Raw genomic sequence first — 25,503 nt, 5'->3', positions numbered from 1 at the left:
TGATCTTCTGTTTCTGGACAAAGAAATGCTTTGTGTTCCTTGCTTATTCTAAACAGTTCCACCTTAAGTGTTTATGCTTAGTTTTTTTCCCGTATATATACTACATAAATAAAACTTAATACATAACGACGTAAATCTCATCTTAAATAAATCTCTGTAATTCCACAACCAAAATCACTTTCCATGTATCTCTAGGCCTTTAAAATCGTTCCATACAGCATAGAAGCTCTGGACAAACTGTTGACTGAGTCACTGAAGAAGAACATTCCTGCCAGTGGCTTACACTTGTTTGGAATCAACCAGCTGGAAGAAGATGATATGACAACAAGTAAGTTGAAAGATTTTTGCTTTATTTTTAAAATTCATGTCTATAGACTGTTTTTACTTTGGAGCACCTGTAGCTCATCGTTCCTGGATAGGCTATCTGAAAAAGTCTTAAATCTTAGCCAGGTAGCTAAATTTAAGATGCCTATAGAGGGAGGATTCCATATGGTTGTGTGACCCTTCTTTGTTACATATTGCATCAGTTTCTTATAGTCTGACAGATACGGCTATGTAGACAGCTTCAGCCACAACTGAAGTCAAAAGGTAGTGCTCCCCAGAATGTCTCACTTGTTCTCTTGGTCCCATGTGGCATTTCTCCCAGTCCAGTCCTTTTCTAACCTTGTGAATCTGTTCCAAGGTGCATAGTCGGCAGTTGGATCAGTGTATCACTGTGATGTGGTTGCCTTACAGCAGCTGGAAATTAGTGGAATTATGATCTAAGAGATCCTTCCAAACCTCTGATCCTATCTCCATTCAGCTAATACAGTGCCAGATTCCTTGCTAAAAATGATAGGATTCAGACCTGGAGATATGCTGGATACCTCAGCGACTTCACTTGTGTGAAGTTAGCTCTGTTTTAAAACAGTATGTGTACTTCTCAGGGTTTCAGGCCTACTTCAGTCAGTGTGTTTGCTAGGATGTTAGATTCTCATTTACTGTCTTTGTTGCTGCTGGAGAAAAAACTTAGATTCTAACAGGCTTCTGTTCTCACAGATCAGAGGGATGAGGAGTTGCCAACGCTGCTTCACTTTTCTGCAAGATATGGGCTGAAAAACCTTACTGCTTTGCTGCTGACATGCCCTGGAGCACTGCAGGCCTACAGTGTAGCCAATAAATATGGTCACTATCCAAACACGATAGCAGAAAAGCATGGCTTTAAGGACCTCCGACAATTCATTGATGAATACGTGGTAAGAAGGAGCAGCATTCTTCTACATTGTCCTACAGCAAGTGTGGATATCAAGCTTTGCACTGAAAGTGTTGTGTGTGAGGAATGCTGAGGTAGTAAAGGGTGCAGGGTGATGTGGTAGGGTGTAGGAGGCAGATGTACAGCCACCAAGAAAGCTTCTGTGCTTGAGGGTTGGTTTCATCTCTGGAGCCAGGATAATTCATAGGGGAAAGAACAAAAAAAGATGGAATCAGAGCCTGTGATGTTGGGTTTCCTTGTCATTCATCCATCCAGTGATGTTTCTGCAGACACATGGTTCCTCATGTACATTTCTAACCGCCTGATCTTGGCAAAACTGCAGCCCCTTCCTCTCCCTCCATGTGAGAAATTTATGAGAAAGAGTTCTGCTGTCCTGTGAATCGAAAGTTGTTGGTATTACTTGAGCAGCTGACTTCTATGAGGTTTCCTGTTAGTTTCAGAGAAAAGGGTGGTCTGTATACTCCCACTAGGTGTTACATGCTACTGCTATTGCCAAAAAGCTGAAACTGAATCTAGTTAGCAGAGTTAAAATTTGTTTTCTTGGAAGTGCTCTGCATGTGGCAAAACTCCCTTTATGGTAAGCTACACTTACTCCAAAATAGCCATTTATAAGCCTTTGTAATTTTAGAATGAACTTGTTCTAGGAGATTATAGATGTCAAGCAGAAAATGAAACTGAGGGGCAGAAAGGTACTAGTGGTTATTCAGAATGGGTCAGCATCTGCTTGTTTCACCTTAATTGTCTGCCATTACAACTTAGATCATGGAGGCTGGCCCCAAAGAATTGTAGTATGGATTTAGCTCCTATGAGAAGCCTTAGTGTTTGGGAGTGGAGTGCTCTTGGAAGGCTTTTTCCACTAGTGGTGGAAGAGTGATGTGTTTTGCTTTGTGCTTATTCTCCAGATTCTTTATTTAATTTTGTTGGTTTTTTTTTCCTCCTTGGACTCTTTTCTTTACAGGAAACTGCAGATATGCTGAAGAGTCACATTAAGGAAGAGCTGATGCAAGGCGAAGAGGATGAGTCTGTTTATGAATCCATGGCTCATCTTTCTACTGACCTGTTAATGAAATGTTCCTTAAACCCAGGTTCTGATGAAGAGCTTTATGAATCTATGGCTGGATTTGTCCCTGGTGCCCCAGAAGATCTTTGTATGTATAATCACTACGATATTTTGGGCTTAAAAACCTCAGTTGCTCTCTCTCGTATTTAATACGTCCTGGTTGAGTTTCAAGAGTAAAGGCTGGTTATAGTTTTTCCACTGTAAGGAAATCAAAGTCCACTTTTGATGTTGGCTGGTTGTAGCGGAAATGCTGAGTCACAGCTTGTAGCAGTAATTGAGCTCCTGGTGGAAGAAGGCAGGGCCAACCCAGGGGAGCTCAGGTGCATGCAATGCTCTTGAGTGACAGGAAGGGGTGGAGCCAGGATCCACCCTTTACCAATCTCATGTAAAGGTTGGCAGTGGAGGCCTAGGGTATCTCTTTGGAGATCCTTGTATACCTGTGGCTTTCTGAAGGTAAGTAGCTTCTGTCCTTTATTCCTGTGCCCACAGCTGTTGCATTTGAGCAAATCTGCACTTGCTGCAGCCTGGGATCCTGCTGCTCTGCTGTCATTGCTGCACTTTCCATCACGTTACACTGGCTTATAAAATTGCTCAAAGGCTTCAGAGCAAGATTACAAGATCAAGAACTGTTTCCCCATCTCTGAATGGGATTCACAGACTAATTCTGAAGAAGAGAAAAGCATACTTAATACCACTAAGACCAACTCATTGTCTTCCATTTCTGGGACGTACAGAAATCCCAGAAACTGTGAAATGGTATTCCTTTCTATCATGGATGTAAATCGCATGCTCTCTGAAAGTCTAGTTGAAAACTGGTAAATTACAATACGACATTCTGTCAAACAAACTACACTAAGTTTAACAGCTCAGGTAGGGAGGTTTTCCTGCCCTCACTTAATCAGATCTTAGAAAGGAATGTGGCTGGCACTTTGGATGGAATGCACCATACGCAGCATGCTTGGCTGATGGGCATGGAGATGGAGAGCTAACACATGGCTGCCTATGGATGGGAAGAGTTGTGTAGTCAAAGCCTCAGTCAGGCAGCTTTCCGTGGGTCTCCTCAGCAGGAAAGTCCAGCAGACTGCTGCTCTTAGAGGAGCCTTCTGCAAGCACAGGCGAATCAGCAGGATGATGGAGGTTTCCAGGGTCAGCAACAGAAAGTTCTCCTGGTGTATGCACATGATATAGGCTCTGCAGGACTAGTGGGACTGGAAAGGTAAAAACCCAAACTTGCCCCAGAAATAGATATTTGTGGTTTCTGTGCTGGAAAGCATGGCTAAATGAGTCTGTTTCAAAATATTGAGCAAGTGTTCTATGTGGCTCAGTAAGAGAAAGAAGAGTACCCTGCTTTTTCTGGGGTTCTCCCAGTGTATTGCTACTGTGGACGTATTTTTGTCACCTTCCAGTCAGGAGTATTTTACAGAAAATATCTGTTATTTCTTATGTAGCCTATTAATCTTTGCCTGATTAATATTTACAACTTATCCGAACAATGCTCATAATTTACCTGTATCATAACAGGTAAGTTTAAATTAGCACAGTGCTCCAATACTGGTTCTCTCAAAGTGGGAGAGTTTCACCATTTTTTAGAACACCAGCGAAGAAGAAAAAGCCCACTGAAATTGGTAGGAGTGCTGGCTGGCTTAGGACTCATTTGGTTAGGATCACAAATTAAAACTTCAAGCTTTTGTACTGACCTAATTTTGGGGGGATGGAAAAATTCCCTAGGAAATTATAAACATCTGCTGCTGAAGTACTTTCTGCAGGTCAGAGTAGCCCTTATGTAAGTACTTATAGCTGTGGCACAGAGGACAATACCTGGGCTGTTTTAAATGTAGGCATACTGTGGCAGCATGCCCATTTGTTGTAATCAGAATGTGCTTCCATGAGTTTCTTGGAGACTGATCAAAGAAAGGTTGGTAACGCTCAGCTTGCCTAGCAGAAGCTGATTTGAAAAGAAAGAGCCATTGTAATGAGAAAAGTAGCAACAAATACTTTGATACCAGAATGTTCTACCAGTTCTTACATTTTTCATCCCACTTCATTTCTTTTAATGTGTTTTTGGTTTTGATTTTTCTATCTGCACTTGGTCTTGGGGAAACATTTGCAGAGAAAGTGCAGAACCTACAAAAGGGCCAATTTTAAACTGATGCTGCAGAAAGTCGAATGCTGCTGTTGAGGGTTGCTGGTGGTCCCTGTAAGTTTTGTGTGGGTCTTAGTAGCCTGAGCAGTGCAAATCAGAAAGTACTCCTAACTCGGGAACTTAGCAGTTCCTGCTGTTACCTTGTTTGCTGTTTTTTTAAAAAAATGAGATTGAATTGCCTCATTAAATTCCTTATAAACTGTTATCATTCCTACCTCAGAAGAGCACTTCCCTTTTATTACCCTTTTCGAATACTCACAATGTCAAACAACTTTCTTGAATATGATTGGAATTTGCTCTAAGCTGGTGCAGATCACAGGTAAATATCATTTAGCTGAGTCATTCACAGACTGTAACAAACAACAGCTGAATAGCAAGAAGGGAAAGTGATCTCTATCATACCAATCTTGTAGTACAAACTACGGCATCAGATAAAATGCTTTACTTTTTCTGCTTCCCCCTCACCAGCATCTCCTGAATGTTACAAAATAGTATTTGTGAGTAGTCTAGAATCAGCGTAGGGAAGGAGAATCTAAGTGCAAGGACTCTAGAAAATGCTGAAAACCTTGGTGATTCATGTGAAGAGTGAACTGCCAGGTTTTTGTGTGTGTATTCAGTGTATGAAGTACCTTGAGCAAGAAGATTCCTGCAGAGAGTACAGAATGATAGCACTTATAATCTTCTCTTGCATTTCTCTTTGCTGACTTATGTTTGATAAGTCAGCTTAGTAGGTAAGGCTGAAGCTTCTTGTTGTGCCATTTTACTTGAGGAAACATTTAGATTGCATTTTGTCTATGCAAGGCCAGTTGCTAACAGTGGCAAATCCTGGTGGGAACAAGTCCTGACTCATGACATTGTTTCCCTATCTATGAACTCTGTGGACATTCAAACTAAAAGAGTTTGAGTTTCATCCTTTATCCTTGAGAGTTTCAACCAAATAAAATACATTGTCCTGTAATTTGTAGAGCTCCAACGCCTAAAAATTAGGTACTTATGATGCCCTTGTTCTACATCCTACGTATCCCTTCCCTCTCCCACTATTTTTATTCTCTTAAGACTGAGTTTTTGACGCTGTCCTTATTGGTTTTTATTTTTTTTTTCTTTAGTTGATACAAGGAACAGCAGCCTCATTGTTTTCCTTGAGCAAACTGAGGGAACTGTGCAGCAAAATATTAACTACTTGTAAAGTTCAGGGGTGTAATTTATACCAACACATTGAAACCTTTGTCTTACATAAAGGATAGGTCTGTGTAAAGAGGCAGCTTTCTTCATGTGCAGAAATACTTAACTCCTATTGTTTAAAAAAGTTTAAAGGGAGAAGGATATAACCTTTTGTTACACGGTGTGCATGCGTATGTATTTTAGCTCTAGCAAGGGGTCAATGGGTCATAATGCATCTTCTATACATTTCTCTGTTTGCAAGTTACTTGAGCTCTCTTCTGAAATCTTAAGCCCTGCAAAGGGGAAGTAAAAGCCTCTTTGAAGAAAAGTATTTTGGTTATTAAATTCTGAAGACTGACATCCAGAACCTCCAGCTCACTCTTCCCACTTGCCCTTCAGAGCAGCATTACATGCACAAAGAAATCCTTAGTGTCTGCTTGGAGCCTTGTCAGAAGTTCTCACCAAGCAATGTTAGTCACCTCTATTTTCTTCAAGTATAAGTGGCAGACTGCTGGCAAAGGTTTGCATGAAGTGGACTTCGATTATTTGCAATTTATATTACAGGCAATTTATTGAGCCTTTAGAGGCAAGAGTCTGGTCAGTTGTCTGCTGTAATTTTTGATGTTCACTAAAAAATGAAAATCCAATCAGAATTGTCATGTCATTTTGTATCATGTTGTTCAGTGTGCTTAAGGACATAATCAACAGGCTCATTGGTCTGATTTTTCTTTTTCAGATGTAGAAATGCTTCAGTCCAAGGCAGACACTCCAATTTCTGGAGATGAAATCTCTCTAACTGTGAAAGACTCGATGCTCCGCAAGTTTTTAGAAGGTGAGACCTGTTTGGAGAGGAGGGGAGCAGCACATATGGAACAATTAAATGGAACTTGAGATTTGTTCTTGATCTGGTGAGACAGGAGCTAGTACTCACTATTTGATACAGACAGCCTTGCTTTAGTGGGTACAGATAAAATGTAGTAGTAAGAGCATCCTGTAGAGCTCATGAGGTGACTTGACTAGTGTGGTTTGTATCTTACCATGAAAGATGACTGACTTCTTGTCCAATCTATGCTTATCAGTGAGTACAAGCACACAGTTGTTATCTGTTCAGAAATGGCAGCCTTTGTCCTCATCTTTGTAATGGGAATTAACTCTGATGTTTTGATGCTCACGCAGGTTCACCTCATGGGCAGGGCCTGAGTATAAAGTGGAGCAGCATTAGCTAGTGATGAATTTTAATGCGGATGCTTTATTCACAAGTCAGTCTATTTGAAAGTAGCAGACTGGAAAATGGAGAGAAATTCTGGTTCCCATACATGCTGTGGGCTGTCCCCCTTTGCATGACATGGTCATCTGAGCACTTTCCCAACTCACCAGGTTCCATGGGATCCAGACTCACTTTTCACGGGTTACCCAGCTGCATTCAGAGCAACATTAAAACTGTGTCTTTTAACATATTGTTCTATTTCCTCTGCCAGCACTGATACTCTGGCTTTCATTGCATTAATTTAGCTAGGCGTACAGCAGCACTGAAGGCAAATAAGTCCAATGACTAGGTTATTCATTTATGACTTGGTAACAGTGCAGGCAGTTAGTCCAAGGGCTCTTAATTGTCTTAATCTTGAGCCGATCGTTTCCCAACATACAAATGCGTGAAACTAACTTTTAAATTAGATATGACAGCATTTGATTTTGCAGGAAGGTAAGTGAGAACAGAATGGGGGTGACAAAGGTGGTGTAGTACGAGCTGGGTCTTTTAAGTGCGGATGCAAGCAGCCAACTCCCTCTGAGTTCTGTTTTTCTCAAGTCAAATAAATTGTCAGCTGGTTGTGATTGTTTCAGAAAAAAGAAAAATTCCCTCTAATGTTCTGTAGACAATCACAAGTAACTTTTGGAAATCAGTGCTCTATTTGATTTGTTAACTACTGTTTGTTAATGAACTGGAACTTAAGATGTTCCTGGTTACCAGTGTCAGTAATAATTCTTAGACCAATTTTTAGACTTTCCCCTGTGGTTTCTTTACCAAAGCACACAGTACAAGCTTAGTAGCAAATGCTTACATGCTACGAGGTATTAATGACTTCACGGAATCCTGTCTTGAAGGTCTTTGGCACTGTAATTCACTGCAAAACTGTGTATTTTTACCTGAGAAATGACCAGGTTGGTAAAAATGTGATACATTCCACACCTGGAGGGATCCAATTTTCAGTGAAGTGGACAGGTTATTTTTCTTACGAGCCTTTCTGTGTTGTAGGTGGTAGCATGGATGCACCAGATTCTGGGGAAGGAGATTCCCAGCAGTATGGTGAAGATGTCTATTACTCAGTGGAAAAAGATACTTTTCCCCAGGAAATGGCTAGCAGACCTCCAGTTCCTGTTCCAAGACCAGAATCCAGCTCTCCACAGCCAGACAATGAGCTGTACATCTCCAAAGGTGAGTTGGGTACCGCGATCTTTACCAGTCATCTTTAGAATGGCATTGACAGAGGCTCCAGTTACCAAATACGTACTAAGAAAAGCTACTCAGTGTTTCTGTGACCCTTTGATTATTTGTCTCTCAACCATAGGAACTGGATTACCTTTGGGATTTTATTTCTGTTTTTCATTTTCTGCCTACTCTGAAAATGTGGAATTGTTGTATCCTGAGGTCCTGGCCTGAAATTTCTCTTAATGAAAACATCAGGATGACAGATTGCCCCTAGCCAGTATAAACAAATCCATCTAAACATGAAAGATTTTGGTATTGTGAGGGTATGATCAAGCTAATAAATTGAGAACTTGCTGCTCTGTAATGGTATCATTGGTTCAATGGCATTTACATAGGACAGTACCTCATTCTGAAGTGATTCCAAATTGAAACTAAGGAAAACTTCTTCTTAGTTACCTAAGCCCCTTGTGAAAATTGTCATATTCCACAAACACACTAACAAGAACTCTAGTTGAGTGTGGGAAAGTAATTTCAGTAATTTCAATTTCTCACCATTACACTACTGTAGGAAGGTATTTCCAGAGTTCTCTTAGAGGTGACTGGGCTAAATTCTTTGAAGATGACAGAAGGGGAGTTTTACTGTACAGCTCATTATTCTGTTTTCTTTAGTGGTCTTATTAGGGTTCAGTAGGAGCTTTACAGAAGCTGTAATGCAATGCAGAATTGAGAATGCTTACCCTATTCATCCTGATACTTGTCTTCCTGACTTGTGATAAGTGTCTAAAGATTGTTGGTTTTTCAGTTTTTGCACAGAAAACTCAAAGACCTGAGCATCTCTATGTCCCTAGAGGAAAGGTGAGGAAAGGTAAGTCAGAAGTTCATCCTGAATATCTTTCAAGTAATCCAAAAGCAAATCTGCTGAGGTAGTGTTGTTCAAGTGAGATGTGTATGTGACAGAACAGGCTGTCTTATAAGACTGGGGATAACAGTCCTAAATGAATGACTTGACCTTACGTTACACTGCAAACTTTTACATCCGCAGTGTGAGGAGTGCTCTTTTATCTCATACAGTACATATCTCCTGTCTCAGTGTTTATCCTAAGATGGGATTTTAATGATGTTTGAAGTCCTTTTTTGTTTTGACCCCTATTGCTTCATGGAGCTGATACTCCACTCCTGGTCTTCTGGATGTAGTCACTGCCTGCTGATTGTTACTTCCTGGGATTTAACCTGTAGTGCACTGCCTCCCATTGATCTCTATGCTCCAAAATTATGACCTTGCTCTTTAACTTCTAATCCAGTTCATTGTCAAAGTGCTAGGAACCATCTTTATCTCTTATCTCCTGTGTTAGGTACTCCTTTTTTAATGTTGTAAATGAGGTAAAAATAGCCAGCATCAGTAGGATGAGCTTTCAGCTGCTGGAGTTACATTGCACAGATTAGGAAGTCCAGCTTTGTGATTGCAATGTGAAACACTGTTTTATGGGTTACTGAGGGGAGAGAGGTACTTTTGAGATGAGGAAACAAAGTGCTTAAAGGAGGGCCTTTTGTGCTGTTCACTTAAATTTATTTTATTTTAAGCATAGAGATTATCTCTAGGACAGTATGCACAGTACTACCTCCCAAGCTTTTAGCCTTGATAAATGGTGTCAAAACAGATAAAGACAAAATACTCTTCGGGTTAGTGAAACATTCAGCCTATTCAGTAATAGGGCATCAAGGCTGTTTGAATTGCTTTGTATTCAGCAAGGAGGGCAGATAACACGAGCTCAGTGATATTTTATTGTCTCTTCAGAAACGATGGTCAGGCCTGTTAGAGACCTGTCTCAATCAAGTATATATGATCCATTTGCTGGAATGAAGACCCCAGGTCAACGGCAGCTGATCACATTACAAGAACAAGTGAAAATGGGCATACTCAACGTTGATGAAGCTGTACTTCACTTTAAGGAGTGGCAACTAAACCAGAAGAAGAGATCAGAATCATTCCGTTTCCAGCAGGTACTGGTTTATTCCGCTGTTTAAGAAATACAGTGATCTCTCTAAGCATATATCCTAAACATTTCAGTGTAGGTACACTCCTTTCCAGGTTGGAGCAGGAAGACTCTTCACAGTCCCCCCATTAGCAGGTTTTTCTTCTGACTTTGAGGGGCTGTTTCCATGAAGCAGCAAGCAGATAACTGTTTTATAGTTCTGTTTGTCTTGCAGTAATAGTTTTAGTCTTTCAAAGATGGAGGACGCTAGGAATCAGGCACAATCCAGGTAACTAAATTACCTTTCTTTCCACCTAGCCCCTACTTGCTGGCAGGGACTTCAGCGAATGAACGTTCAGGTTGTCAGTTGCCATCCATTTCAGATCAACGAAGACTCTGTCCCAGATGGTGTATTGCCATTAAACTCCTGTCCTATAGATGGACTGATGCTTCCTCAGGTCATTTGAAAAATTTTGTCTGATAGCTTTCATTCCTGCAGCATCCAGAACTGCCTGTTCTTTGTAGCTGGGCGAAGTCTAGTGAAAGTGCCGTGGTTGAGTTGAATGAGGAAATCATTCAACTGTTGGCAGTAGCAATGCAATGACCGGTGGAACTAGCAGTCACGTTTTCAGGTTTCTGTTATCTTGTTAGTGTGGAGTTCCCTATTTGAAAGCATTCCCTGCTTCTTTTGGAGCCCTGTGGTACCTTGTGTTCCTTCTGCTTCTCTGCCTGTTCAGGGATTTTCTCACTTTCACATATGTATTTATTTCTCTGCTGTAAAAGCTGTCTTATAGTAGGAAAGGAGCGGGGAGGTAATAAGTGGTATGTAAATAAACTTTATTCCCAGTTATATTTGCAGGTGAGCCCTCTTGCTTTATTGGAGGACATCCCAGTTCTCTCAATTGTCCATCATTCTCCGATGTGTGGAAATCTGTCTCTACAGTCAGAATTATCTTTTGTTAGTACAGAAAGGACTGTGCAGTTACTTGAACCTGTGTCCTGTTTCTGTGCTAGTGTAACAGTGGAGACAGAAAATTCAGGGATGTTCTAAACCCAGTGTGCTTTTATCTGCAACTATATCTGATCTGTGAACCTGACCTGAAAGTATCCAACATCTGAAAAAAAAAACTTGGCTTCTAAAAGGCACACAGGGATTTCTGAAGAGAATAGATTAAAACTTGTTGACATGGTTTGGACTTCATCCAGGTTTAGCAAGCTTTGTTATGGATTGGTTGTAAAGGTAGCTTAAATATGTTCCTTCACTGTCAGAAAACTCTTCCTTCTCCTTTGTCCAAAGCCCTGAAAAGAATATTTTGTGATCTTTTAGGAAAATCTGAAACGGCTACGAGACAGCATAACCAGGAGGCAAATGGAGAAGCAAAAATCAGGGAAAAGTGCAGGTAACAGTCTCTGATTCTGCAATTCTCTGGTAGTGAAGCAACTAAAAATACTAACAGATTCTTGAGGCAGAAATGTTGCCATATTGTAATTATGTGATATATTGATACTCACATCTGTGTGCCTGTTGGCTAAAAAAGACAAAGCTGCTTTACTCCTCAGTTTCCCAGGCCGAGAAAATGATGTCCACACCTGTGGAGTGAATCCTGATTCGTACATGTACAATTACGATCGTCTTTATGTGACTGTTTAACTTTGTTTTGGGATGTGAAGCTATCTCAGAGTTTAGACTCAGTAGATCATTCTGAGCTCTTCGTTCTCATTTTGCCCTCCAGATCTGGAAATTACAGTACCCATTCGACGTTCTCATAATACTTTGGGGAAACCAGAATGTGGCATATATGAGTATACTCCGAGGAAAAACGTATTCCCACCAAAAAAGGAGCTAAAGCGAGGAGACTGGAAAACAGAAAGCACATCCAGTACAACAAGTAAGCAAACCCTGAGTGTCACCCCCTCTCTGCAGGAAGTCTGGGCAGAAAATATTTCCCTAGCATGAGTCTGGAAGCCAGCTCATGAATCAGGACTTCTGTTGCTGAATCCTAGGGCCGACACTGGTGCCCTGAAGTATGCATACCAATTGATTTCAAAGCAGTAAAAGCAACTCCAGGTTCATCAAGGGATTTGGGTACACATGTTGTTCATAAATATCTACAGGAGGAAAACCTGAAAGCTGGGCAAAATGTTTCCCTTGAGCCTTCTGAAGAAAGGAGTAGTCTCCAAAATCAGTCCTCAAAAGTAGGTGACAGCTGCTTTCATAGGAAAAAAAATAAAAAATAAAATTATGGTCCCTTGCTGTTACTCCCAGCAAGAAATGTGCTGTTCTGTTCTGAGGGACGTAACCATATTGCAGGCTGGGAACAGATCTCTACTTGAAATTTCCTCAGGTGTTATAGATAAAGGGCAGCATTTCTCATTGATTTCTCTGGGACCCAAGCTTCTGAATGATTTGGACGCTCTGGACATATTTATTATATTATTGTTTTATGAAATTTAACCACACAAATGAAATTCCTGCATTCTCACAGACTCTGCAAACTGAGCACAGAGAGCTCATTCAGTTATTCCAGAAATTAATGTGGTGATACCCTTAGCCACGTACCTGTATGCAGTTTGGACACGGGGACTGGTAATTTAAATACACATAAAAGTTGAGTGTGTAACAGTTGTGAAAATATTTATCTGACTTGCTGTCTGACACTGGCACTGGATCCTTTCAGTTAGATTATGGCCAAGTATTTAATCAGAAGCCTGGACCTTGGCAGTGGAGAAATCTGCCAGAAAGTTAGATCTGAAGGGTTTGGCCCAGTGATCAGTGTTGTAGGAAATGCAATCATTTCAATCTTGAACGTGTGAAAAATAACAATGGAAACGACTTTATCTAAGCAAGTATTAAATCATATATGCAAGAGGTACAGATGAGGTTATGACAAATAGTGAGTCAGTGGTTTGCAGTAAAATCACAAGGATCTAATGAACCGTTTTTCTCTTGCTTACTAACCCTAGGTAGTGCAAGCAACCGCTCCAGCACTCGGAGCATATTGAGTGTCAGCAGTGGGATGGAAGGGGACAGTGAGGTAAGCTCTCGGCTACATGCACTCACTGGTCTTTCAATGGCTTTGTTTTTATATGGGAAAAATAAAGTTTTTAGGGATAGCAGAGTGTTTTCATAAATATCAAAATGTAGCTGCTTCTCTCGGGAAGCTAATAAAAACCTAATTCTGCTGGTCTGCAGCCTGTTGTGCAACTCCTCTGCTGCTTCTGTCTTGATTAGATGCTTCTGAACCACACTTCATGCCATTGGTATCAACCATTTTGATGTTTTGCTACCAAAAGTGACTGAAAATCTGTATCTGGGTCTAGTTTGTGATCTTATTTCACAGAATTCAGTACATAGACACATTACTGATAGTACATGTGTCTTTGTTTTCAGTTGTGTTGATCCTATATCTGCATACACTAACTGGTCTAGTCCTGAAGCTGTGTGCCAACTTGGACACTGAGGAAAACGTGAGCTTTAGAGGTAAATTGTTTCAGAAGCACCTGCATCTTGAGATTTTGTTGTCGGTTTCTTTTTGATAGGACAATGAAGTCTCAGAAGCAAGCAGAAGCCGCAGCCCTATCCACAGCCAAGCAGAGAGGCTGCCTCTCCCCCTGCCTGAAAGGCCTCCCAGAGTGCCCCCTCGAGGTGCAAGCAGGTAAGTAGAGCTAACGGGGAGCTCAAACCTGAGCTTTTCAGTGAATCAGTACAGAAGAAATGCACGTCTTTTCAATAGGTCTGCCAAACTGTTATGTGTAAACAAGGACTACTAAGTAACTGTAAGATCGATTCTTCCTTCTTGTTTGCAATACTTGATGGAATGAGTTTCCTGTTGGTAACCTGCCTATTGCAGTGCTGTCACTGCGGTTCTCACACATCCAAAGGTGAACAGTGCTACAGATGCACACAGAGTTTGCCACAGTGAGGCAGATCTAACTCAACTAGCATCCTGTGCCTGGCAGAGAGCTGGAATATTTGATCCTCCTGAGTAAATCCTCTCAGAACAAACTAAATGCAAAGCAGGAGGAGTTCCCTTCTAGCATTCCTTTGCAAGTTATTTTCTCTTTATAAATTCAGATCTGGACTTCAGTAAGGCTGTTCATGCAGTACCCCATAACATCCCTCTCTACAAATAGGAAAGATACAGATTTGATGGGTGGATCGCTCAATGGGTGAGAACTGGGTGCAGGATCAAATCCAAAGAGTCAATGGCTCCACATCTAAATGGATATCTGTGATGAGTGGTGTCCCTCACAGGTCAGTGCTGGGACTGATACTCTTTAATATATTCAATCAGTGACACTGACAGTGGGGTTGAGTGCACCCTCAGCAAGTTTGCCAATGACAGCAAGCTGTAGGGTGCAGGGGGCACACCAGGCAGATGGGATGCCATCCAGAGGGACCTGGACAGACTTTAGTAGTGGGCCCAAGTAGAACCTCATGAGGTTCTATAAATCCAAGCATGAGGTCTTGCACCTGAATCATGGCAACGTCCACTACCAATACAAGCTGAGGGATTAAATGACTGAGCACAGCCCTGCTGAAAAGGATCTGAGTGTGCTGGTGGATAGTAAGCTGGATGTGAGGCAGCAGTGTGCCCTTGCAGCCCAGAAAGCCAGCTGTATCCTGGGCTGCATCAAAAGAAGCGTGGCCAGCAGGGCAAGGGAGGTGATCCTGCCTCTTTGCTCTGCGCTGGTGAGGCCTCGTGTCTTGTACTGTGTCCAGATGTGGAGCCCTCAGTGTAGGGGAGATGTGGACCTGTTGGAGCATGTCTAAAGGAGGGCCACAACAATGATCCAAGGAATAGAATACCTCTCTTATAAAGACAGGCTGAGAGAGCTGGGGCTGTTCAGAGCTGGAGAAGAGAAGGCTTTGGGGAGACCAGAGAATGGCCTTTCAGTATCTAAAGGGGAGCTACAAGAAAGAGGAGGGCAGACTCTGTAGCACGGTGTGTTCTGGTAGGACAAGGGGAAATGATTTCAAATTCAAAGAGGGTAGATTTAGGTTGGGTGTGAGGAAAAGTCTTTTACAGTGAGGGTGGTGAGGCAGTGGGACAGGTTACTCAGAGATATGGCAGGTGCCCCATCCCTGGAGACTTTCAAGACCAGGCTGCCCAGGCTGTGAGCAATCTGATTGAGCCATGGATGTCCCTATTCATTGTAGGGGAGTTAGACCAGCTGACTTTTTCAAGTTTCCTTCCAGCTCTGAGGATTCTATGACCTCTCCAGGCCATGATATTTACATGTATGATTTGCCTCAAAGTAAGAACTGAGCTCATTTGAGATAAGGTGTTGGGAAAGGGATGGGAATGCTGCATTGATTGGACTGGACCACCAGAAACTTAAGTAACTTGCAGATGCTCCTTTCATCCAATCACTACAAGTCTATGAAGTCAGGAACCAGAGAATTATATGAGTAGATGTTAATAATAAAATGCTTCAACTGCTAAAATAACTATTACTGATGTGTGGAAATAGTAAGGTTTGCGTTTTGTCCTGCTTCAGGCAAGAATAAAGTTGGAATTCATCTGTAACTAATTTAAAACAAAAAATTAAAATTTGATGCCTTTGCTCTTTTCCTAATTCTCTTCAACTAATCTTCAGAAAAGAAGCTACTATATTATCAAACTTTATTCCAAACAAGTATTGCACCATCTCCTCCCAGTAATGGTAGAATCACTGCAGCTGGAAAAGCAGCAGGAAAAAAAAGGCACAGGAATGTGGCTCTAGGTCCTTGACATCAGCTCTGTTGCTGGATCACTGAAAGCCTGTTTTTCCTTTTGTGTGACTACTGCCTGTACTGTGTAATTAGGTACAGTGTTTTTACATGTAATTTGTTGCAACACCCTATTTTGTTATTTTTAATGCATTTATGTTCTGTTTTTTAATAGGCCTGTAAACTGTGAAGGCTTTTATCCTCCACCTGTGCCCCCAAGAGGTCGCTGAATCTCTCAACATCGGTGGAATATGAGATTTTTCTATATATATATATGTATGTGTGTGTGTGTTTGTACAGATATTTTTGGGTTGTCTTAAATTATTTATAAGTGGGAGCCAAATGTTTTTGTATCTTTCTTCCTCCCTAAAGCTCTGGTAGCTCTGCCTATGGTTTTCACTGAGATTTTTTGGTCTGCTGTAGTTTTTTTTTTGTTTGTTTGGAAGAATGCTGATGCTTTAAGACTTTGAGGGAAAAATCATGGTTGAAGAAGAGAATGCTGATATGTCTTGGCAGCCCTACACCAACATGGAGTTTCCCTTTGATGAAGAAAGAACACATCCTCTTAGAAATTAAATCCTGATAAGCACTGTCAACAAAACTTTCAGTACAATGTACAAGGGCTTCACTGGAAAACTTACTTAGAAAAAATGCAAAACCCAAAAATTAAATACTTTGTTTGAAGAATTCTCATTACAGCAGGAGGTGCCGTGTAGTTCTGTTCAGTGTAACATTTTCTGTGCAGGTACTGAAAGTCCAGAAAGTATGGAATCTCTCCAGTAATTATTAAACCACAGGAGAATGAAAAGTTAACTTTTTACAAATGTGTTTTGCTTATAATTTTGAAAATGCCTTTTCCCTTCCCTCCCTGGAGAGGATAGACATTAATGAGATGTGGGTGTGCTGTGTTTGCCGTGAAAGCTCCCAAGGCAGCTGGCAAGGGATTTGCTGTGTCAAGACAGCTGTACATAAGCCGTTGTGGGACTTGTCACTTGAAATCACACAGCTGACCTCTTAAATCAGGGGAAGAAAACGGTAGCACTGCTTTGTTCTTTATGCATGTTCACTGTAGCAGCATGAAAACCTTCCACTTCATGCTCTGGAATAATACAGCAACTCTGAAATTCGGGAGGCACACACCTCACAACTACCAGCTGCACAGTTGGCTGCTGCAGTGGCATCCTGCCTGGGGCTTGCCTGTGTTTGCTCTGCTCTGGCTTTCTAGCAATGTGAATCACCAACAGCTGTGTCCAGTTCTCTTTTCTGCCTGAGGGCGTGCCAATGTAAGGACAGCTTCACGGTTGGGCTGTGTCTGCCAAATGTAGGAAGCACATAAAGCAGAAGTTTATTTTGATTCTTCATCTCAGGGGGGCTGGGGTGATTCAAATAAGGTGGATTTTTTGGTTGTTGTTGGTTTTTAGGTTTTTTTTTTTTTTTTTTTTTTTTTTTTTTTCAGACCTTGTAATCTTCTGTGTGCATATCCTGGCTCTTGGGGAACAATGAGTACGGGGTTCTGGTTGTCCATGAGTGACACAGATGGGAATTCTACAGGACAGCAGTCAGGGCAGAACATTAAGGAGTGCTGCCTGCTTGGTTTTCAAATCATTCCCCCTCTTCCAGCCATGAGTGAGATATAGGATATGTGATGCTACCATTAGGGTATGTAAGCTTTCCTTGCTCTATAGCAGAGCAGTGTTAGGATTGTACCCTGTTCTCTTGCAGCATGGTGAGGATAGTATAGGGAGCTGCAAGCTTTTGCAGGTCTTGTGGGCATAGGCATAAGCTAAATGTCATCTGCGTGTTAAAACCTGTAGAGTATGATGCCAAGTGCTGTTCGTACAGCCCTTACTCTTGCTACGAAAGGGCTGCAGACTGTGTACTGCAGGTCAGTAGATGAAGCGTGAAGAGTTAATGTATTTATTGTTCAGGGTTTCTCTGTGAGGTGGGAGCTGCTTTCCTGTGCCCTTCTTGATTGGTTTCCAGGGTTGGTTTGATTAAATTGCTTTAAGCTTCTTGCAGCTCAGTGTATGGAGTCCTTATCTGTAGACTTGAGTTGTGCTGGGTGAGCCATGGTGTGTATTGCCACCACCTGAAAAATACACTGAAAATAAAGCTTGAAAGAGATTAGAGAATCATTTGCATATGAACAAATTGTTGATTAAGCACACATATGCTTGGACAGGAGTGTGAGAAGAAAGCATGTTTCCATGTAAAAGGACTGAGAAGATAATAAAATTGCTGGTAAAAAGTCAATGGCTCTTCCACAGGCAGGGGCACTGAGCTGCCTCCCAAACTCGGGTGGCAGCTGGCTGGCCTGGCAGAATGTTTGCTCTTTGTAATGTGCCTCATGCTGTTCTCTGCAGCAGATGGCTCTGCCTGAGAGACGTGAGCACTGAATAAACCAGAGACATTGAGGCACTCTCTGTCTCCCAGAGGTGTTCAGCTCTACTTTGGACAGAGGTGCAATGACTGAGAAGAAGCATACGGTGCTAGCAAGGTTGTCCAAGTTTGTTTTTTTTTAAAGAAATTATAAGCAAGGGTTTTGAATGCGTTAGGGCAAATATTTCTTCCTAAAAGGAACTTGCTGTTACTGTAATAGGCAAGAGATTGGGAATATGGTATCATGAATGTAGAAGACCACAGAGGGAGAAGCTCTGACGATAGTGATGGAGAGCAGTGGCAACCATGGAGCTCTGGGTTTGGAACTGTGTCTACAAAGCACTGAGCCCTTGTGTTCAGCTCATCTCTTACTATCTATTTGTTGGCTCGTGCCATACTTGAGATGGCACGGTTTCATTTTTGAAATATAACTAGCCTCTAAAACTTGGTTGTTTTTGGTTTAGCAATTGTCTGGTCAGCAAACACCTAATGCTGGCAGCTCCTCAGCTTCATATGTTCATTTTCTGGACTTGTTAGTAGAGGTACGTGGAAGCACTTAGTTTGCTGCCTTTGTCCACGGAAAACTGGGCTGTTTGTCACACGGGGGCAGTTCGGCCTGCCATGGCAGCCCGTGCTCTGTGTAAGGACGCAGACTTTTGCACTCTGGAATGGCGCTGTGAGTTTGTGGTGCCTGCACGGGCATCGCGGCAGACCAGACCGAGCGCGAGCGAATCTGCACGCTGCTCTGCGGCCGAGTTGTGTGGCACGCGGTTCTCCGTTCATTCCAAACGATGGATCGCTATCCTAACAGTTCATCGATTACAACATAGTTCTGTCGGTTAAAATACGGCTCTTCTCCACCGAGCTCCCCATAACGCCGCCGCGTGTCTCAGACCTGGGCCGTGCTTGGGTCAGCGCCTCTCGGCCGCTCCCTGCGCCCCGCCCCGCCGGGAGGAAGCGCTGAGGGCTGCCCCGCGCGGCGCTCCACGGCCCCTGTCGGCCGCCGTAGGCAGCCCGCTTCCGGCGTGCGGCCGGATGACGTGGCCGGGCGGACCGGAAGTGGCGTCGCAGGTCGGCGTTGGTGGCGGGGCGCGGGCCGGCTCCGCGGCGGGGCCTGCTGCGTGCGCGGGGACGCGGAGGCCCGAGATGGCGGCGCCCGGGCTGTTGCTGCTCCGCGCGGCCGCCGCGCTGCTGCTCCTCTGCCTGCCGCCGCGCGTCCGCGCCGACGAGCACGTGCACACGGTGAGGCGGGCCCGGGCCGAGGCGCGGCCTGTCCGTGCCTCCGAGGGGCGTCGGTACCCGGGGCTGGCGGGAGGCGGCGGGTCGTGGCCTGCGGGGAGAGGGCGGAGGGCCGCACCGGCCGCGCCGCTCGGGCTGCCGTCGTTGCTGTGCGGAACCGGGAGCGGTACCGGGAGCCGCGCTGTAGGGGTGCGGGCCGCACGCTCGGGCCGCCCCGGGAGAGCGGACACGGGGGCTTCTTTTGCGGGTCTTCCCGGTGCCACCGGCAGCGTGGCGGCCGCGAGTGCTGCCGCCTTGTCCCGGAGCAGCGCTCGCGGCAGGCGCGCCGCCGTGTTTGCTCAGCGCCGGGCCCCTCCTCCCAGCAGGGCGCCGAGCTCAGCTTCAGGACGGGCGGCCGCGGAGGGTTTGCGCGGGCACCGCCGCCAAAGGGTTCTCTAAAGCTCTCCGGCATCCCGCGGAAAGTAAATAGGTCGCGTCATCGCCTTCCGCTCCGCCGGTGCCGTGGTATCCCCCGCGGCCTCCTCTGCGCCTGGGCGGAAGCTGCGCTTGTTGGGCTGTGAGCGTGGTACGGGACGGCGCCGTGCTGAAGCTGCGCGTTCTGTCACGGAAGGGCTGTGCTGCCCCGGGCTGGGCTGGGTGCCGCCCCTGCCTGCAGCCTGGCCGCTATCGGCGTTCGTCCTTGGTGCTGCATGGGGAGCTCGACAAGTATTTCAGTGAGACGGCAGAATGGCACCAATAGCATGCACGCAGACAGTAGTGTGTGTGTGTGCATAATTCAGTGCCTTCGTGAGACTTGAACGTTGTTTAGAATAGCCTTTGTTTTTAGAAAGTGAATGGGATTTATTGGTGCTGCAGCTAATGACAGGAAAGCAAAGCCAGCGCCAAGTGCTTCCGGGGAGCAGATGGGTCTGTCTTAAAGGCTGTTTGCTTTTGGGATTTCCTCCTTGTAGAGTTGGCAGCTCTATGGGGAGAGGAGCACTTCATGAAGCTGGCATTCGTTTTTATCACTTTTTTTTTTAATTGTTATTTTTTAAGAGCTCTCTCTTCAGAAGTGAATTCACTTGATGGCTTTAGGTCTCCTGAACAATCGCTTAAGCAATTATTAATGGAAATTACAAAGTCATTTTTAAGTTCAGTTGACTTTTTAAAATCTAAATTACATAGGTCTCCGAAATTGTATCTCTGTCCCCTGGGTTGGTATTCTGGTTTGCGTGATGTCCAGTGCAGGCACATCACGTGGCAGGTTAAGAATAGTTGATGTAAGAGGACAGTTATCTTTTTTTGGAAGGCTGTTGCCCCGCTCGGATGTTCTGAACTTTTAATATCGCATGAGATGTGGGGGTGGAAGCACTAATAGCACAAGTGAAGCATAAAGAGGATTTTGATTAGCATGGTGATTTTTGAGATTAAGAGCCTGTAGGAGGCGTTCCTTAAAGGCTGCGTTTTAGTGAATTTTCAGTGTTGAAAATGATTGCAGTTGGAAGATGGCTTTCCCTGCAATCCCAGTGCTATGTTATGTTCCAGAGGCTCTGCTTCCTTTTGGGAAGTGGTGGAGAAATAGTGGTGTACTGATTCGGAACTTGGTGGCTTTTCATTGACTTCAAGACTGAGTCCTGCTGGGAGCACGTGGCGCTGTGCCCAGTGCTATCCTTGTTCCCCAGCCCCTGGCTGCTCTGTGTCAGACATGCACAGTGCTTGGAAGTACTGCCTTCCACGTCAGTAGGTTAATCTTCTGTTCCTTTATTGCTGCTGTAATACAGAATGTAAACACGGTAAAATGAAGTGTGTACTGTGCTGCATGTTTTAGTGCATGGTGTTCAATTTGCTGCTATGCTTTATCTGTGTTGTTTATATTATAACCTTAGAAGTGAGGAAGCAATTACCACAAGAGTAGTAGTGTTTATGGAGATACTGGGTGTAGGTAGCTTTGCTGAATCAATAACATTTACAGAAGGTGTGCTGTGTCTTAAGCATGTGTATAGGGCTTTAAAAATTAGGGAAAGGATAACATAAAGCAGTTACACAATAAGGACTTGGCTGCTTAAAATCAATAGAGAGTAGAGAGGAAATTGGGATTTGACTGCCTTGGTGTTTCAAATGGCATCAGTGTAACTTCAAAGCACAACAGAAGAATTTATCAGAGACTGATAACTTGCTCGCTGATTCTTCGGCTGATTTTTGTGCTTCAGAGCATGTGATGTACCTGTGGTTTGCCTTCGTTCTGAGATTTGTGCCGTGTATTGACCACTGTGTGATGTGACCTTGCCACACAACCTTGCAGAGGCGAGGCGGTTGCTGTGGGGCTGCTGGGCTGCCATTGCCACTTGGCTACTGCGTCCTCTGTGACTTGACGTGATGGAGCTGATGTTAAAATAAACCACAAAAAACTTGTGAGATGCCCTGAGACTTCTGTCACAGGTAATGGTCCGGGGAGTAGGTAGCATTGAATTGTAATGTTGCTTCAGTTCAGTTATCAGTTACTTCGTAAGCGTGGAAATAAATGACAGATATTGAAAAGCATATGCAAGATAGGCTGTACCTAGCAGCAAAGTTCTTCATCTGTAATGATTGAGAGGAGTGTTTTTGCTGTGCTTACAACCTGATACATTCAAGTTCTGGGATTGTAAAACTTGTTTAAAATAATGCATAAAATTGTGAAAATTGTGTAGTAGCTATGAACTGTCAGCTAGAGAAACACTGTAGAATACGTTTCCATGTGCCTAAATATATCTTTGCTTACAAAGCTGTGTGCAGACAAGCAGCCCCGGTCCTTTTTGAAGTTGTCATGGTTCCATTTTGAAGAGGTGAAGTAGATGTCAGGGAAGCAGGACGTGGTGTGCTGGGCAGCCTTGTGCAGCAGGAGCTGAGGCTGTTGGGGGCCTGCTTGAACCGTGGCTCGGAATGTGTGGCGTTTTGGTGAGCCCTGACAATCAGAGGGAAATGTAAAGACATTGCTGGAAATCACTTGCTCTGTCAGAAGGAGAGCATGAGGCAGAAATCCCTGGTTTAATTGACTGCAGATATGAGCTGCCGTTGCGCATTATCACAGAGGCTGATAGAATATCTGTAAGATATGGGGGACTTGAAGCCTGGGATATTACTTGATAATTGAGTCTGGGTTGCTGCCTGTGTTATTTCCTGTCCTGCTTCTGCAGTTTTGCTGTGCCAATAGCTGATAATATTGTTCCTTTTTCCCCTGAAACAAGTGCTGGTGCTTAAGTGGTGCTTTTTGGAAAGCCTCGCTCCAGGCTTCAGCTTGAGGAGAGGAGTAAAATTGCAGGGTGTCTGAAGGAAAGTCTTGTTTTGAAATCATCTTGCTGAATCATCACATAAAGTCTGGTAATTGTAATCCTCTGTATGTCCATCATTTTTTGCAAGGTGTTTTTAATGGTTGAAAAATATCAGTAACCTACCGATGTCGTGTCCTTTTCTGCAGCTTTTCATTTACTGGCTTAATCTAGCATTTGTTGTTCTATGGGGCAAAGTGCTTATTTATAGGGTTGCCATACTAATGTCTACAGTCGTACAAAGGGAATGTTGAATTACATCCCATGTTGCAGGTGCCTTTTTGAGTAATGGCAATGAAAGTTTTATGCCCTGTGCCAAAGATGAACTCAGTATCGCCATGCTTGAATTGTTTTAAAACCATGCATACATATGGAAATTGTCTTTGTTTTAAGCTTTAAGTTGGCACACAGGCGTGAGTTTTCAGCACTTGCATTGTCAGAAGTCAACACTTGGGTGGTGCAAACTTGTGCTGGCTTCCTGCCCCTTCCATGTTCTGCTGTGCACTTGACCGTCAGTGTGCTGCCTTGTTGGGGTGTGGGTAGGTTTAGGGTTGTTCTGTCTCATAGCCATCTTGTGGGGCTCTGGGATGGATGTCCACAGCTGTGATGGGTGTTACAGCTGCTGCTCAGTTGTGCTTGAGGCATTGGTTGGTCCTCCAGCACTGTGGTGTCAGTTGTAGGGGAGGTTTCTGAAGATGGACCTCCCATAAGTCAAATTGTACCGGTGTACAGTCGGGAGATGGGCAGCTTGTGTTGATGCTGTGACTTGTTTTTGTCTGCCACTGTGCTCTTACATAGTCAGAATAGATCATTTTATGCTGAATTTGGTTACTGAAATTACTGAACTAATATTAAGCTTAGTGCAGAAAATGCTACGCTTACAGAACGAATGCTATCTTTTTCGTAAGTTACAGGAAACAAAACATATCTAAAACTCCTTCGTAGTTGTACCAGCAGAGCTTGCTGATGTACAGCAGAGTGGAGGTTGCAGCATCTTATTTGTTGACCTTTTTTGACGTGGTGACATCTGCTCAATTGCCTTGTCAGTATCTGTGTGCTTAGCAGGGCGCTGGCTCTCCCAGTTCACGACAAGCAGCCTTTCTGCTGTTCACTGCTGTGTGGACAATTCAGAAAGGAGAACAGAGATCAAAAAGGAGGTTTTGAAAGAGCTGAAATTCTAAAACACTTTAATACATCAAAATAAGTCTTTCACATTAGGAATATGTTGTAGTTTGTTTTCACAAAGAATAATGTTGCACTGATACGTAAATGTAACTGTGGATATTAAATTCTAATCATTCAAATTATCTGGAATCGACTTCGCAGATGGTAAACTGTGCTTCAAATTATTTTACCATTTGACAGTTATTTCATTATTTGTAAGCCTCAGTGGTTTAGATACAGCTGTAACAAAAATCTTTGCTACAGGATTTTTAGAAAAGAGACGATGATGAGTCAAGCAGTGACTCAAAAATCTTATTGCACATGTCATGGGAGCATGACATTTCCATTTAGATCTTGTAAGAAGACAGAATTTAACTTGGTCTCTTGACATGGATATTCTTGTACGTTGCAATTGGCCTCTTTTGTTTGTTCTGTGCCTCTACTGATAGAGAGCTCTTGGTACAGCAAGGGCTGTGCTGAAAATAATGCCTCCTGTTCTATTGTGCTGATCCAGAACATGAGAGGCAGATGCTGGGGGTATGGCAGTAGAGACTGAAATTGCCCACCAATGTTCTGTTACGTTTTGTTGCTGTGTGACAGATGGCAGCAGAAGGGCGGTCTGACAGAATGGCATCTGACATGGATTTGAGTATCAAGCAGAGGTGTGTCATTGAATTCCTCCATGAAGAAAAAATGGCACCTATTGACATTTGTCAGTGCTTGCAGAATGTTGATGGAGACCAAATAGAGGATGTGAACACAGTGAGGAGGAAGAGAAGGAAAATATGTCACTGCTGGTTACACCATTTTCATATTGCTAAATGACAGTTGTTAAAATGAGGTCATTAAACTGCCTCCTGTCTTATTCCATGTTGGTATTGACTATATGCTATTGCTGTCTTGCCTCTTAAAGTTAACAAACAGCTGTAGGGTTTTGTTTTGCTCTGGTGCATTCAAAACTCAAAAAATATAGTTGAACAGTTGTTCATCAGGCAGTATCAGAATAGAAAAAATAGAAGTTCAAGGTTCTGTTTGGTTATTTTGTCTGGTTTTATCTGTGGCTGATAACTGATATAAGAATAGTTTCTTCAGTGTGTTGTTTCTGCCAAGAATGGAAGGTGGAGGTGGAGTTGTCTCCCTATTTTCCATGGCCTCCAGCTCCCCACAGACCTTAAGAGGCTTCAAATATCCTGAAAGAATTTATAAGGGAGCTGGCAATAGTTGAAACCTCTGCAAGACTCTGTGAATGGGCTGGCTAAAATCTAATCTGTACTGATTGAGCATACTTGAGTGCTTTTGTTCCAATTAAACCAGGTCTTTTTTATTAAGCAACTTATCTTACATGATCTCTTACCTGGAATGACATTTTTACTGGCAATTATCATACAGAAGTGACAGAACAGTCTGAGAAGAGGCTCAATTTCTTTGTCTTGTCCAAATAGGGCTTATCTTCTGCTAGTGCTTTTGGTAAGTGCTTCCCCACTGCTACTTGTAGGCGCTTGGACATTGTGAAGGCAGTCATGTTTCTTGGTATCTCTGATTTCTTAATGCCTAATTGCCTTACCACTTAAAAAAAAGGCTTGTAGAACCAGCCTTGGGAGCATCTTCTTGCATCTTCTGACATCTAAAGACTGAGAAAGTCTTACTGGGCTTCACTGGGGAGCCCCAGTGACTTTGTGACTGACTGTTGCTTGGTTGTTGAGG

General features: G+C 43.3%; 2 protein-coding genes across 4 annotated transcripts in view; both read left to right on the top strand.

The window, feature by feature from the left end:
• PIK3AP1 (phosphoinositide-3-kinase adaptor protein 1) overlaps positions 1-16,554 on the top strand; it is a 38,786-nt gene extending 22,232 nt beyond the window's left edge. For 2 of the 3 annotated variants that reach the window (XM_042863242.1, XM_042863240.1), the window contains 12 exons: positions 196-328; positions 1,039-1,235; positions 2,211-2,400; positions 6,353-6,448; positions 7,871-8,050; positions 8,847-8,909; positions 9,840-10,045; positions 11,345-11,417; positions 11,751-11,906; positions 12,982-13,052; positions 13,558-13,673; positions 15,906-16,554. In XM_042863242.1, coding sequence (XP_042719176.1) covers positions 196-328; positions 1,039-1,235; positions 2,211-2,400; positions 6,353-6,448; positions 7,871-8,050; positions 8,847-8,909; positions 9,840-10,045; positions 11,345-11,417; positions 11,751-11,906; positions 12,982-13,052; positions 13,558-13,673; positions 15,906-15,960 — 1,536 coding nt within the window. In that variant the 3' untranslated portion in view covers positions 15,961-16,554. Of the gene's footprint in view, positions 1-195; positions 329-1,038; positions 1,236-2,210; positions 2,401-6,352; positions 6,449-7,870; positions 8,051-8,846; positions 8,910-9,839; positions 10,046-11,344; positions 11,418-11,750; positions 11,907-12,981; positions 13,053-13,408; positions 13,538-13,557; positions 13,674-15,905 lie in introns of those variants that run through there. The other variant, XM_042863241.1, reaches the window with a different exon arrangement.
• Positions 16,555-19,144: 2,590 nt separating this feature from the next.
• TM9SF3 (transmembrane 9 superfamily member 3) overlaps positions 19,145-25,503 on the top strand; it is a 43,271-nt gene continuing 36,912 nt past the window's right edge. The window contains exon 1 of the mRNA XM_042862953.1: positions 19,145-19,351. Within this exon, the coding sequence (XP_042718887.1) occupies positions 19,145-19,351 (207 nt within the window). The remainder of the gene's footprint in view (positions 19,352-25,503) is intronic.

This window comes from Lagopus leucura, unplaced genomic scaffold (genome assembly GCF_019238085.1).
Source record: "Lagopus leucura isolate 7727_CA_CO unplaced genomic scaffold, USGS_WTPT01 Super-Scaffold_739, whole genome shotgun sequence".
Classification (NCBI taxonomy): domain Eukaryota; kingdom Metazoa; phylum Chordata; class Aves; order Galliformes; family Phasianidae; genus Lagopus; species Lagopus leucura.
Note: the sequence above shows the minus strand (reverse complement) of the source record. Positions and strands in the feature narration are given on the sequence as shown.